Source organism: Apis florea, unplaced genomic scaffold, assembly GCF_048593485.1.
Source record: "Apis florea isolate Af1SG1 unplaced genomic scaffold, ASM4859348v1 contig_1789_pilon, whole genome shotgun sequence".
Lineage (NCBI taxonomy): Eukaryota > Metazoa > Arthropoda > Insecta > Hymenoptera > Apidae > Apis > Apis florea.
Genome location: NW_028256481.1, coordinates 743,516 through 758,906, shown reverse-complemented (window position 1 = coordinate 758,906; position 15,391 = coordinate 743,516). Strand labels below are relative to the sequence as shown.

The following is a 15,391-nucleotide window of genomic DNA, read 5'->3' as shown; positions in this document are numbered from 1 at the left end:
GAAATCGATAAGAATAAATTAAATTCAATTTTGATTGGACAAATACGAGAATGTAAGAGTTTATTTTCGCGGATGTTGAAATAACAATGAAAAAGCGATCAAAGCGTTCAAAAGACTTGATCCCATGATATTCTCTTCTCGAGAGCATCGTTATAAAGATTAAACCGTCATTATTTCTGCAAAAGCAGAGGGGAAGGAAAAATCCTCCCCTCGAGGAAAAAAAGAAAAAAAAAAAAAAAAAACACGAAATCGACACGAAAAACACGGGGCAGAGAAATATCGAAAAGAAAAACGATTTCCGCGGGAAAATAGAAAAACGATTGAAATCCGTACGAGCGTTGGGAAACGATTTCCCTCCTCCCCGCTGTTCCACAGAATCACGCATTATGGAACGCTTTACACGGGAAATGCGGTTACACGAAATCTTATTACACGACAGACGCAGCGACACAGACGCTAAAACGTTGCTCGAAATTGCGAGGTAGCCCTCAGGATCGATTGATTTCTTTTTTTTTTTCGCATTACGTAACGATGGACGAGAAATTTTCGAAAATATCCTTAACCAGAGTGGGGGGAGGGGAAACTTCGTTTTCAACTTCGATCCAGAGCTTTTTTTTTTTTCTTTTGCGCCCCCTTTCTTTTCTTGCGTGCGCTACTAGCGATGGGAGTGAACAGATCGTAAGTACACTTTTGAACATGGACGAGATTCTGATTTTTTTTCGAAAGTAGGTGTGTTTAAGTAAGAAAATAAGGGAGTGAAATAATAAGAAATATATATAAGAGTAGTGAGTTTGTTACTCTCCATTTGTTTGAAAATCGATATTTGTTGATTGTTGATTGCTGTAATTAATGTAATAGTAAATTAGGAGATGATTAAACATCTATCTATCTGGATTGAATTGATTATTTGAAAAGAAAGAATTTGTTAAGTGGATTAAATCTTGTAAAATTTCGATGAAATGTCAATTTTTCCAAGTCTGATTATTTCATTATAAAAACTATTTATAAAAACATTGAATATATTTTTAATATATCAAAGGATTCATAGATAGATTTTTTATATTTGTAAATAAGCTGTATCAATATACTTAGCAAGTATTAGAACGAAGCATTATTATAAGCCATGTAGGTAGAAAGTAAATCAATCAATTCCATTTTTTGAATTTGAAAATTTTTGAATTTACTAAAATATACAGAATATATGAAACTTATATACATCTTTAAAAGTCAATTGTAGAAATCAAAATAAAATAAATTTATTAAATTATGAACTAATTGAAATCTGTGATAGATAAAGTGTATTATATTATATCATAAATTTATCTCTAAAATTTTCAAAAATGTTCCATAAATATATTAATTCTTTGTATAATCAATTTCATTTCTGAAGATTTGTGAATTTTATATATGATTAAATATAAACTTTTCAAAAATTAAAGGATTAAGCTTAATGAATTCTCTAATGCCAAAATATAACAATATATAATTATTTAACTGTCTGAAAATTTCCAAATTTCAATACCAAATATATACATAGACATTTAACTTTTTGGAAGAAATGATTAATCTTAATCTTTCTAAAAACTTTCGAATTTCTGATGCTAAAACATACAATTACTATTCAACTTTTTACCAAGTAAAATTGGATAGAATAAAAACTTGCAAATTTCAAAATATACAGATATTTTTCAAAGACTAAATGATTCGTCTAATAATTTCTTGTCTAATTTTAAAATAGTGAATGAAACGAGTGTTTTGGACTTTGGATTCAATTGAAAACTTCCAAATTTCAAAATGTATAGATATTTTCCAAAAACCAAATGACTTATTAACTGTCTTATAATTGTTTAAGTTTAAAATACCAAATAAAACGAGTCTTTTGGACTTTGGATCCATAGATATTTTTCAAAAACTAAAATGACTTGTCTAATAATTTCTTGCCCAAGTTTAAAATATGAAACGAGTGTTTTGGACTTTGAATTCAATTCAAAAATTCCAAATTTCAAAATACATAGATATTTTTCAAAAACTAAATGATTTCTCTAATAATTTCTTGTCCAAGTTTAAAAATACTGTAAATGAAACTGTAGCGTTTTTGGACTTTGGATTCAGATTCCCAAACACAAATTGATCCCATCACTATGTGTAACCTTCGTTACCACCACCTATCTCGGCCGAGAGCCACTCGCGTGTTTCGCTCCCAGCGCCGAAAACTCATTTCCACCCTTCTCTCTGTCCTCGCCCTGCTTTTTCGTTCAAGTGCGTTCAAAGTATCGATTTATTGTTTGTTCCTGGTTGTAGGTCCTCCCGGTGAGCCTGGAAAACGAGGGAAAAAAGGGAAAAAGGGCGACCCTGGGGAACCAGGCCCGCAGGTGAGTAGATCCGTTCCTCCGTTTCGTTACCACCCCTTTGCTCCCTCGATCCTGTAGTGCACCCCGTCGTGCTGGCACGTGCGTGTCTTTTTTTTTTTTTTTGTTTTTTTTTTTCATAGTGTAGCTCGATGCATGGTGTGTAGTTTTGCTAACGATACGTACATGGTAGAATTCGTATTTAACCGTCGGTAAGCACAGGGTATGCACCTAGGTATACCTCTTATCGAATCAAGTCTGACAAAGGCGATTTAACTCAACGAAAATTGGGCGCGATCACTTTTCAAATTTTTCTACTAATTTATAAGAATCTCACAGTACAAAAGGCTCATCATTGTCTGTTTCAACAAACAATCAGTTATATATTTAACTTCTTTGGAAACGGGAATAATTAATTATTTCTATCTACAGCGTATGCCCTTATATATATTTTCACGAAAATAATACGTTTCACGATTTTCTTCTCGTTTTTTTTTCCTTCATCCCGCATATCTCAATACTTTAAAAGTATCGTAATCTCTTCAAAAGAAAAAAAAGAACCGAAACTTTTCATTAACGAATAACAATCGAGGCTTTTGTTTTTCCGACAAACACGGGTCGAAACGAAATCTCTGACAAAAAGTGTCGCTTTTCATCGGTGCGTGGATGAAGTTTATTGATCGTGGAACGAAAAGACCGGTCTGGCAAGCGTGTCATCCGGAGGGATGAGAAGAGACAGATTTGACCCTGTGATCTAGCCAAGTTTCGATAACTGAGGTGCGTACCCGTGTGTGCGTGCGTGCGTGTGTGTGTGTGTGTGTAACCGCCACTTGAGATGATATCTAATTGGTTGGAATAATTATCGGGTGTAGCTGTATTTGTAGCGGATCTTTAACATCACGTGAGAAATTATGGTCACGTGGCACGCGACGAGCCGAGTCGGCCGCGACGAGAAAATTTGCTTTTGCATGGACCGCGAGAACACTTTTTTTAACCCTTGCCCCCTTATGAACGAGTTTTTAATTTTTTATACCCCTTCTTACAGGGTGTGGCCGGGACGCCGGGCAAGAACGGTTTTCCGGTATATTATTTTTTATTTTCTTTCCATTCTCTTCTGTCACTTTATTATTATTATTATTATTATTATTATCTGTCTGCTTTTATTTCCTTCGTTTTATCTCTCTCTCACACATCGCTCTCACATGTCGTCATGTTATTTTCACGCGTGCACGTAAACTACGGCTAAATCGTGTTTTTTCTTTTTTTTTTTTTGTTAATTAACAATATATATTTATATTAATGTGTCAAGATATTTATTAACAAGGATATGATCCAGTGTTTGCGATGAATATTCGAATATTTGAAATTGGACGATGTTGTTGTGACAAATAAGAAAGAATTTGAGAGTCGTTATATATCGATATATTGATATCGATATAAATTTAAAAAAATAAAGAGCGAGAAGGAATATTCGAATATTGATTGTAATGTCGAAAGTATGACATTTTTTTCGTCTCTCTTTCAATAGTGTGTCTTTTTTTTTTTTTTTTATCTCGTTCCCCTTTTATTTTTTTCGATGTTTCTCTTTTTCCACACGCCCCACTTTGTCACATTGTATTTCCTTCTTCGTTCGTACAATTTGCGCTTTTTTTTTTTTTTCCTCCCCCTGGATTTTTTGGCAATATCCTTTTTTTTACACTTTCCTCCACAGCGTCAGATTTATGCCTATATGTGTATATGTGTATATATATATATATATATATATATATATATACATATATCGATTGCCAAATCGAAGCTCGACATATGCTTTCAAATATGATGTTTCGTTGTGTAAAACACAACGTCGAACGAATGGTAAAAATTTTGCGTGGACAAAGAAGGAGGGGAAAGATTGGGAAAAATGGTGATTAGTTTTGAAACAAATTTGAAAAAAAGAAAAAAGTGACAATCGATGTGGATCGATGGACACGAAATGGGATTTTGTAAAGAGGGAAATGAAGAGTGGTTCGAAAAAAAAATACTATTGCTCGTATTTCTATAACAAATGTATACTATAATTAATAATAAATCATATATAATCAGATAATACATTTTGCATAAACGTTCTACTTTATAATTTATGATTTACTTTCCAAAGTGATTCTTTTAAAAAATGAGACACACAATTTTTGATACAACACACGTGTATTTTTCGAGTGGAAATCTATTATGGAAAGAATTTTGAAAGAAAAATATTTTCGCGCACTTTAATCGTTCTTTTATATCACTCCTTTCGTAAACGTCATATCTGAAAGCATTTCGATATCGCTAGAATATCAATATCATCATATTATCGCAAGGAATGATTTTATTTTATTTTATTTTATTTATTTTTATTTTTCAAAGGCTGCTCGCCACGGCCTTTTTGATTTTTTTTTTTTTTTTCACACCTTCCTCTTCCCCCTTTTTTCTATTATTCGAACTTACCAGCGTGTTCTTTCAGGGACCTATTGGGTTAGATGGACCAAAAGGTGAGCCGGTAAGTGCACGCACAAACCTACCTATTTTTTAATATAATTAAAAATTTTCCGAAAAATTATTTCTATAAATTTCCATAAAGATAGAGATATGATTTTACAAAATATTATTGCGTATTATCGCGTTTAAATGATTGAAATTAATTAATTAATCGATCGATGTTAAAATCAATATTGAAATCTGATCAATGGTAAACAATCAAAATCTGTAATTATTATTTTATCGTTATATTAATATTAGTTAGATAAACGTTTGTAAATAATTATACCATTTAATTAATAATAAAGCTTCTTGTATCAACTATCAAACGATCAAAAAATATTTACACTTTTATCAATCGCATAAGATGCGAATAATGCATATATACAGTGGATGAACACGAAGAGAATTACAGTGTCCAAATATTAAGAGTTATTTCGCCGTTATACATCATCTTCGAATATCCTCTACAATTACAGTGGGTAATATTATATCCCTGTGGAAAGTGGAGTGTTATCGCTGGTTAAACTAAGAGACGTTAATGGCCAATAATTGGTGGGAAGAGTAACGCGTTAATCATACATTGTAACAGAATATAATTGCGGATTGAATCGCATTGTTTATCGTTCGATATGGATCTGATAGGCTGATAGATGCACCTATTTCAAAATTATTTTCTAAAAAACAATGTTTAAAACAATAACAATTTTTAGAAATTTCGAGGAAAAAGTGTATCGTTATTAAGGAATGGAAAAAATAGAATGAGTATATTTCTGGTTTGGTGGGTTTCTTTTGGTGAACAGAAATAGAGCTAGATGGTAATGCGTGCAACTTCAATTGCTTATCTGTGTGTCAACATCTAATATAAGTAATATAACAAAAGAAAGATTAAAGATTCAGGTAAAGGGGAAAATTTAAATGTTGTTGGCTGGTTGCAGATGTTTATGCATTTGTGGAAAATTGTATGCAAAAATGTATAAAGCATCTAAAGTAAATTACATGTTAATAATATATTTCAAATGGTGGAATGAGCCCTGTTTTACTTATTTACTTTCCAACTTAATTTATTGCATTCACACGTGAAAATATTAATGTTTGAATAATGTATTTAAGCATTTTAAACATTTTAATTTTTGATAATACAACCATGCGATCGAAAGTTACATATCCATTTTTGTACCTTATAAACAAATCTTCAACCATTTTCAATCTCTACTGTCGTTGAATTAAATATTGTTCAAATATCACGTGATAATTAAATGCAAGAAAAACAAGGAACGATGTCATTCGTTTAACATTACAGATACGTGTTAAATTGATCGGAACGAGATTAAAAAAAAAAAAAAAAATAAAAAAACAAATACAGAAGAAAAATTTACTCGTAAGCTTATTCGCGAATACATTAATATGGATGAGACAGAATAAATACCAATAATTTACGAATCAAGATAATACTACTTCTACTTCTTTTCCTTTCCGTAGAGATAAAATTTCAAAATATATACCCAACCAATCCTAAACAATTAAATTTCAAATTTTTAACATTTGAATTTTGCAACCAATCCTATCGTGCAAAAATTCGCCGCTTAAAGGGGTTCGAAAAGCGGAGAGAAAGAAATTCCGCGGGAACTGGTCCTCGGAACGGAGATAAAAGGTCACGTATCGGGAATACAAATACACCGAGATATATAACATCGTTGTTTCTTCAAACGCGAGGTTCGTACGTGACGCGCATGCGCGAACGCCGAATTCCGCTTTAATTGTAAATACTTCCGAAGGTCTCTGATTCGGTAGGGAAACGTTACGGGAATCACGTGTTACACGGAGAGTCGAGGTGTGCGTGTGTGTGCGCGCGCTAGCCAAAGCGTGCACGGATGGGACAGAAGAGAGAAAAAGGAAGAGAGGGACACGAGTGCATTGCAAATATCACGCGATATTTGTTCTGTCTTGATGGTGGTGCGGTCTGGTTTGAAAGAATTTCGATCGAGCTGCTCTTCCACCTTTACGTTTGCTGTTCGTGTAACCTCGTGTATACGTACGTATGCGCGTGTGTGTGGCTACGAAGATAGTGGCCAGTCGATGGTCGATATACTGGACGAGGCGTCAAAAACTCGGGGATTGAAAAGTTTTCTTAACCCTGTTCGACGCTTAAACTCTCTTTCCAATATCGGGTGGGCTTTATTGTATTTTTTTTTTTTCCCCTCTCTTTTAGCGACGTATAAACGTAATTTGCGAAATGGAATTTCGTCCCGTCGAATCTCAGAATTTTTCTTTCTCAACGTTGGATCGACGTTAGATGTTAAGTTGACGCGGTTTCGCCACGAATGTGTAATATTTGAGAGCGAAACGGGAGTTGTGAACACTGACGAAGTGGTCGTGGAGTAAGTTGTTGGAGTTGACTCGAAAATAGATATATATGTTAAAAAAACGAATGATCATAATCATTATTTTCTATATATTTTTATTCTATTAACGCGATTGGCTTGAGAATAGTAGAATGATAGATATAATTAATCTTAATCCAATTTAACATAATTCTCATTCGTTTTCATTTTCGAAGAACAAGGAAAGACGCGTGTATAATCGCGCCAGGTCTTAGACAGTCGATCGATTCTTTCAAATGTGGAATACGAAGCAATTGTTTGAAGAAACCATAAAATATTGGGTTAATATTATTAGAAGTTTCCATTGCTAGCAACGCCTGGAAACTTAACTTTTGCAATCTTAATATTCGAAATATATTTTCAGAGCAGATGAAATGAAACAAACGAGAGAAATGGTGTCTTTAAATATTTCTAACTGTTCAAATCCGAATTTAATGATTAAGAAATTTCATATTTTACTTATTAGTTTCATTGATTTCATAACTTTTCGTCCGAATAATTTTAGATAAAGAAATTTGAAATTTGTAGTATTAGAAATATTGATAATTGATAATATAACGAAGAAATAAAGAATTAAAAGGTAAAAGATACGTTTGAGAATAAGTTTTAAAATGAAACAAACGATTAAAATTTCAAAAATCATTCAAAATTTAGAATTTTTTCCTTTTCTCAATCTTTGAACTGATTTATCGATAATAACATGATTTTTGGGAACCGTGCAAACAATTTTGGAAAAACTAGATTATTGTGGCATGTACGTTTTTCTAATTTGAACCCACGTAATTCGTTTCCCAAAATTATCCCATCACAATTTAAATTTCAAGTTATTTCCCCTTTTTTCATTATTAAAAAGAATTAAATGAAAATCTTGTAATTAATCCCTTTCATGCGACAAGCTTTGCGCGTCAAATTTATATGTAAATATATTGCAGAAACCAGAAAAATACCCAAGTTATTTGGATTTTACGCGTGTCGCATTGTTTTCTCTAAATAATGGCATCACATTTATTGATACCACTATCAAAATGATAGAATTAAACTTGCCACGACGCTGCTTTGAAACAAGAGAAGCATAAAATAAATAAATATTTTTCTTTCGAATTTATCCGTAATATTTCAATATTCAATTCTCTGCAATTTTGATCTTCCTTTATTTATAAAAGGAGTTTGCTCGCTATTTGCTTGCTGAAAAAATCGTGCCAGGATTAATAATACAATAAAATACATAAAACGTAGAATCGTAATTAATAAATAAAAACTTTAAGAAATTAGATGCACATTTCTTTTTTTAAATTATTACGTGATTTATTTATAGATCAAAATTACATTTGTTCTCTTTGTACGCGTAACAATAATTAAAGCAAAAGATATGTAACTTTCAAATTTCGCGCAAAATCCACAATTTCACGAATAAAACTACTCTTACTTAATAAAAAAAACTCGCCGTTTTGCAAACGCGAAAGCACGAAAACCCGGCCAGACTGTACAATATTCGAAAGAAAAACAAGAAGGGAAAAGGGAAGAGCGTAAAAATTCGAAACACAGTGTCGAAAGAGCCATCATCGGTCGAGCGTTGTAAAAGTGTGAGCCAGCTAAAAATTTCGAACCTTTTTCGAAATAATAGCGGCCTGTTATCTTTTTTTCCACCCGAAATGAAAACGGTGTGTTTCCGTTTTTACAGGGGCGACCGGGGGAGAAAGGGCAGAAAGGAGAGCTTGGCAGCCCGGGCTTCGACGTCTTTTCCGCAGTAAAGGTATCTAGCTAACGTTATCTAGAGGAGGAGACGGGGTGCAGTTAAGTGAAGTTTGGTCAACGATGTGCAGCAATGTGAAACGAAAGTATTCGAACGTCGGTGGTGGGAAATTGCTCGTCACTTGTCGAAACAAATTGCACTTGCGATATGGCACAGCAGTAGTATAAACTGTAAAATTTTGAATTTTTGGAAAGAAATTATATATGTAAAATTAAATATTTACAATCAATGGAAATTTTCGGATCAACTAAAAAATTGTGTTGCTTTCCGATAAAAAAGAAAAAAAATAAAGAAGACTATGAATTTGGAAGAGAAGAATTGTTTTACGTGCAATTTGTTTCGATGAATCGTGTTTCACGTATACGCTTATTACACGATGAATCGATTTCTACCGTATTCGTACGATTCGAACACTTTAGTTCTACTAACTGTACTCGTGTGCAACACGCGAAAGTATATCGTTTCTCTTTCGATCTGTACGTTTGCCATCCCTTCAGAAACCAATCTCGTCGAATTCTGTACATCAGCAACAGAGTGGATGGATGAGAGAAAAATAATAGAGACGTGAAAGGAAAACGTGGAGCGAAATGGCACGAAGGATAAACGATGTATTTTCCTTGAGAGAGAATGTATTTTTATTTACACACCTCGTGAGATATATAAACGTACTAAAAAGAAACGTGTTCCAATTGGAAAATATTAATTTTTCTTTTTCATATTTTCATATCATTTGTTGCCTAATCATTTTTTATCTATTAATTTTTAGTAAAATTCTAATTGATGTGTTACTATTATTCCATAGAATAAGAATGTCGAGTGAAGTCCAATTCTTTTATTCCAACATTTTTAAAAATTAATTTTTTTAACAATTAATAACTTTATAAAATCGGTATTTATAATTTTCTTTCTCATTTTCTTAAAAGAAAGATAAAATTTCTTGGTTAAACATTGAAAAAAGTTAATGTGAAAATACTTTTTTCCTTTTTTTTTTTTTTACGATACAATTTCGCAATTAATTCCCAAAATCGTTAAGACGAATCGAATAATATCATCGAACATTTTCTGATTGGAACAACGTTCAACACGTGTTACGTGTAATCAAAATAATTTCCGGCAGCAATTTTTGTAGAAACTCATGGACAGTGAATCTCGATGTTTCTCGTTAGCTCGACGATTCGAGGACAACGGCTTCGTTCTTAACTATAATTAGCATTTGGTAATGTTTAACGGACATGTAATACAGCCTGCCACTGATGAAACAGGCACGGCATGAATTACGATGAGCAGTTGCGCCTAAACGCGAATATTTATACACGCGTACGTGTATTCGTGAGATCGAAGCTTGGTTCTCGATTCAATAGTGGCGAACACCACTCGATATATCGATTTCTCGCTGATAATTTCGCCACGTTGCGATCGAGAGTCCGTGCAACGCCTTTTTATCGGGTATTTTTAACGAATGATTGAAAAATTACCGGTTGAAGGATACAAGTAATGGTATTGGAGACGAAAATATATGTTTGTTTTTTACAGAAATTGAATTTTTTCGATAAATTTTAAATTAATAAGTCTATGCACAATAAAGATATCTTTGTTGATAAAAAGTTTGAAAAAGTTATAATAACTCTTACGATCTTAAAATACGATCGAGAACACTGTAAAAATTGGATAACTGTGCACAGAATGATCTATACTATTCGTTCTCATTTTTAATTTACTTTAATTCGCAATCTTTTCCTATTTCTTCGACATGCAATGCAAAAGAAATATTATTGTTACACTTTTTTAACATAATTTTACTTAAAAGTTTTAAAACGTTCAATTTAAGTTAAGAATTCTTTTGAAAACGAGATATTAAAATTTAATTTATCAATAAAAAAGAATTTTACACGCCAGTCAAGATACTTCATAATTGTAATTGCCCCATGAAACTTTCTAGCAGTTATCCAAACTTTACTTGAACTTTACGTAGATACACAATCGACCATCGACCTCAAAAATCAACGCCCTCTAGCTCCAAAAGATCATCTTCCATTTATCAAAAACTGGACTCTCGATGGCTGCCTGGGCCACCACAACACACCTTGTTATTATTATTTTTCTCACAACGACAACAACGCATCGATCTTCGATGATACAGATTAACAATATAAACCATGTTTCCGCCTACGGGTCAATGCACAGGGATTAGGGTTAAAGAGGTCGGTGACGACGCTCCGCGGCGGGACGCTTGGCTATGCGGAAATCGTCGCTCTGAAGGTAACCGGCCTCTTCGGAAGGCGACACGGCCTCGTGTTGCTGTTCACAAATCTCTTCTCGTCGTCGCTACTCCTGCTTCTCGTACCCTTATCTTTCTTCTCGCCGCTACTTCTCCCCCTCTCCCTACCCACAATCTGTCTGTCTCTCTTTCTGTGTGCGCCTGTGTATAACCACCATCTGCTCGCCCACCTCCCTCTCCCTCGTCCTCGACTCCCAACGACTCAATCGTCCATACGTGTCCACGAATACACCAGCCACGATCACGTCTCCAATCTATCTAACTCCTGTCCTCGCTCCTAGACGCAATCCTATTTCTAGTCGTTGCCTCGTGCGGTGCTTTCGGTGTAGCGTACACTCAAGTTGGTCTCAAGTGCGACGGCGACCATTCTATTTGGAAGGAAACCGGCGGTTTCTCTTTCCAAAGACCAAAGATTGACGCGTATGGAAAATGTTGGAGATGACGTCGAGATGACGTTTTTTTTTTTTTTTTCTTTTTTTCTGCTTTCAGATTCGGTAGGTGGATGGAGATTTTTTTTAACGCTACTTTTTGAGGTTTTAAGGCGATTTTTAAGGAATTATTTTTTTTTATCGATTAAATTAAATTCTGCACAATTTATTATTGTGCTGTTGTTAAGTAAGATTTAAAAAAGGAGGAAATTTTACTGTTTTACGGCACTGTTATCTACCTACTTTGATTTCGTTTCGATATAAAATACAGTGATTCGATCGAATAATTCTTTGCAATTGAAACTTATCGAAAAAATTATAACATTTCTCTTTTGCCTCGCTCACTTTCTTCCACCTGGAACTGTCGTCGCCGCCGCATTTTGTCGTATTTGGTTTTTTGGTTGGTAATGGTATTTACTTTAAGTTACAGTATTTAGGTATATCTCTGGGCATGCCTTGGATACGGAAGAGCAATGAGAAACGAGATATACATATATCCCAAGAAAAGATCCATTTTAGGTTCTTCTTCTCCCCCCCACCCGCCCACCCTACCCCCCACCCTACCTTTCCACTATGTTTTCGTCTGCGTAGCGATTTGGTTTTTACCCGTAGTGTTGACCTACTTCTAGGGACTTCAGGAGCAAGGGCATAATATCTCAGCGCAGACCATCATACAACTGAAAGTAAGTGCGCCTGCTCTTTCGGAGCCCCTTCCCCCCCTTTCCTTATCCTTTTCTTGTCATCGATTCTCCAGACATTCGATTTCGCATTTTTCACGCGGAAAATAGCCGCAGAAAATACCATAAATTTTACTCTACAAATACATCGAATCGAATATATTCAATCATACTTTTATCATGCGTATATTGTGTATTATTGTATATTTAGAAAAAGAGAAAAACAAACAGGCAAATAAAATTGTAGGGAGAACGTAAAATTTAGTAAAAGAGAGTTTACAAAGTTTTCTGTAAAAAAAGAAAAAAAAATCGTTTATCTGGTGAATCGAGTAATAACGGAAGTATAATGGAAGTTTCGAGAATAAGATAAAATCCCTTGAGAAGGGATAAGAAATCGTATTGAAATTTCCCTTTTCGACCGTTAGTTGTATCGAAAGAAATATACAATTTACCTTGCACCTTCTTATTTTACAACTTCGTTACCAAGTATCGTTTCATTCTTTTATACCCTTCTTCCTCAGGGCCGTGTAGGATAACAGTCTCCGTTTTATCGTGTAAATTTGATAGCAAGAGGAGTGCAAGACGTTCGAGTTACCGATTTTGTTGTTAATGTGATGAACACTTGCGGATCTTCTCTGTTATTGTTACTGTTTAGAAAAATACTCCGTATATAACGAAGCAAAGAGGTGTTTATCTTTTGAAATATTCATGATTAAAGATTCAATGATGCATTAAGTTGAGGCGATGCGTTGAATAAACGCCACGTGTATTTTAATGAGGCGAAACTTTGAACACGAAGTGTCTTGAATGTGAGTTTCTCATTAATGAAATATTTATTAATTTATTTATTCGAACGATGTCACGTTCGTTCCGTAATTGTTAGTGATTATTAGATTGCGGATTTTTATGTAAATGCGTATTTTTGCATAAACGCTCTTCAAAATAAAACATTTCCGACAATTAAAAATCGAGAAAAATATCATTGGACACGCAGCAGCAAGTCACGAGCTTTTAAAGCTTCGTTAAAAGTATATTAAAAATTAAAAAAACTTTGAACCGTTGTAACTCCGAAGATAGTTACTTCCGGTCAACGAATGAACGGTCATTAGAAGCGCGAAACTTTCCCCTTTAAAACGCTTTTTCGTTTATCCCGATACGATTTTTGATTCCTGAAATATCATCGTGTAAAGAAAAGAGTAATTTTTGATCGTTTACTCTATCCTTGTCATTTGTTCGGACTTTTCGCTCGCGCCTCTCCGCTGAGTTATCGCAAGTTACTTTATAACCTCAGAAATTCTATTAAAATTAGAAAAACTTTGAATCGCTGTAACTTCGAAACTATTAACTTCTAATCAACGAATGAACGATCATTAGAAGCGTTAAACTTTCCTCTTTAAAACGCTTTTTCGTTTATCCCGATACGATTTTCGATTCCTGAGATATCATCGTGTAAAGAAAAGAGTAATTTTTGATCGTTTACTCTATCCTTGTCATTTGTTCGGACCTTTCGCTCGCGCCTCTCCGCTGAGTTATCGCAAGTTACTTTATAACCTCAGAAATTCTATTAAAATTAGAAAAACTTTGAATCGCTGTAACTTCGAAACTATTAACTTCTAATCAACGAATGAACGATCATTAGAAGCGTTAAACTTTCCTCTTTAAAACGCTTTTTCGTTTATCCCGATACGATTTTCGATTCCTGAGATATCATCGTGTAAAGAAAAGAGTAATTTTTGATCGTTTATTATCGTTTCTTACTCGCACCTTTCGCTTGCACTGACTATTTCAAATCTCAGACACAAGTGATTAACGCGATTCCTGGAAAAACATAGTACGTAATTCCTAGAAAAAATGTAAGTCACTGCGTCACGATTCATTCGTAATTTTCGCACAGTCTTAAACGCTATGGAAAATTTGAGTCTTTATGAAACAAAATCGTGTCAATTTATTCTATTTTATAAGGATAAATATATGAACGTTTTAATTATATAAAAATTCGCAATCTACTGGTTATATTATACATTTAATATTGAAATATTTAAATTAATAATATAAAATATTAAGATATTTATCTATTCATATCATTCATTTTCAAGAAAATCGTAAGAATCTTAATTTTTATTAAATTTAATAAATATATTTGATAGTGATAATTGAAATATTGTGAGAAAATAATTTATAATGATAGGTTTAATTAGCTGTTTTATAATAAATTTTTGTTTTTTTTGTGAAATCTACCAGTGCTCAAAACTTCAATTAAATTGGTCATCTGAATATCTTGCATTCTCTCATTATGAGAATTTAATTTAGAATTATTTGCAAGCTGGATTACAACGAGAGTAAGTAATAATACGAATAAAATTGTAATTATAATAATTGTTGTTTTAAATACATGTTACAAGTTATGTAACAAATGTGTGAATATTTAAGATTGCTAATGGAGCATTGCTTGTGTACACATCAGGGTGGTTTTTAATTTCTGTTCTTTCTCCTACATCTGAGAATAGTTCCAATTTATTCAAGAATAATACAATGCAATTTAAACTTGTATTATTAATTTTCTGGATGTGGAAAATAAAACAATTGAAAAATAAAAGCTTTTGTTTTTGCAAAAAAAAAAAAATGAACACATATATAATATATACATACAATATATGAATCTTTTAAAATCCATATCTTATGAAATGTAATCAGAAATTCTTTCATAGTATGAAAATGAATTAATTAAAAAGAATATAATAATTTATAATTTCTAAGTAGAAAGTACATTACGTATTTTAAATATGCTGTTGTCAAATTATTATGTAAAATTGAACTGTTAACTGGATCGTATTTAATTGAAAATTTCTTTTTATCATGAAGCAATTAACATAAGCGAAGTAATGGACTCTTAATTCATCATGAATGAAAAAAGTTTTGGTTTAATCTAGAAAGAGTTAAAAAAAGAGATGTAAAAAAATGATAATGGAGAATTAATAACAGTAATAAAGTTTTCATTATATTAAAATGATATTAAAAAAAAAT

The 15,391-nt window shown here is 33.0% G+C and overlaps 1 protein-coding gene across 29 annotated transcripts in view; it reads left to right on the top strand.

The window, feature by feature from the left end:
• Positions 1 to 15,391, top strand: part of LOC100867579 (uncharacterized) — a 200,349-nt gene that overhangs the window by 148,006 nt on the left and 36,952 nt on the right. For 15 of the 29 annotated variants that reach the window (XM_086911475.1, XM_086911487.1, XM_086911455.1 and 12 more), the window contains exons 2-6: positions 2,302 to 2,372; positions 3,394 to 3,429; positions 4,834 to 4,869; positions 8,913 to 8,986; positions 11,159 to 11,243. In XM_086911475.1, coding sequence (XP_086767601.1) covers positions 2,302 to 2,372; positions 3,394 to 3,429; positions 4,834 to 4,869; positions 8,913 to 8,986; positions 11,159 to 11,243 — 302 coding nt within the window. Of the gene's footprint in view, positions 1 to 2,301; positions 2,373 to 3,393; positions 3,430 to 4,833; positions 4,870 to 8,912; positions 8,987 to 11,158; positions 11,244 to 12,319; positions 12,374 to 15,391 lie in introns of all 29 variants that reach the window. The other 14 variants (XM_086911459.1, XM_086911527.1, XM_086911485.1 and 11 more) reach the window with 8 other exon arrangements.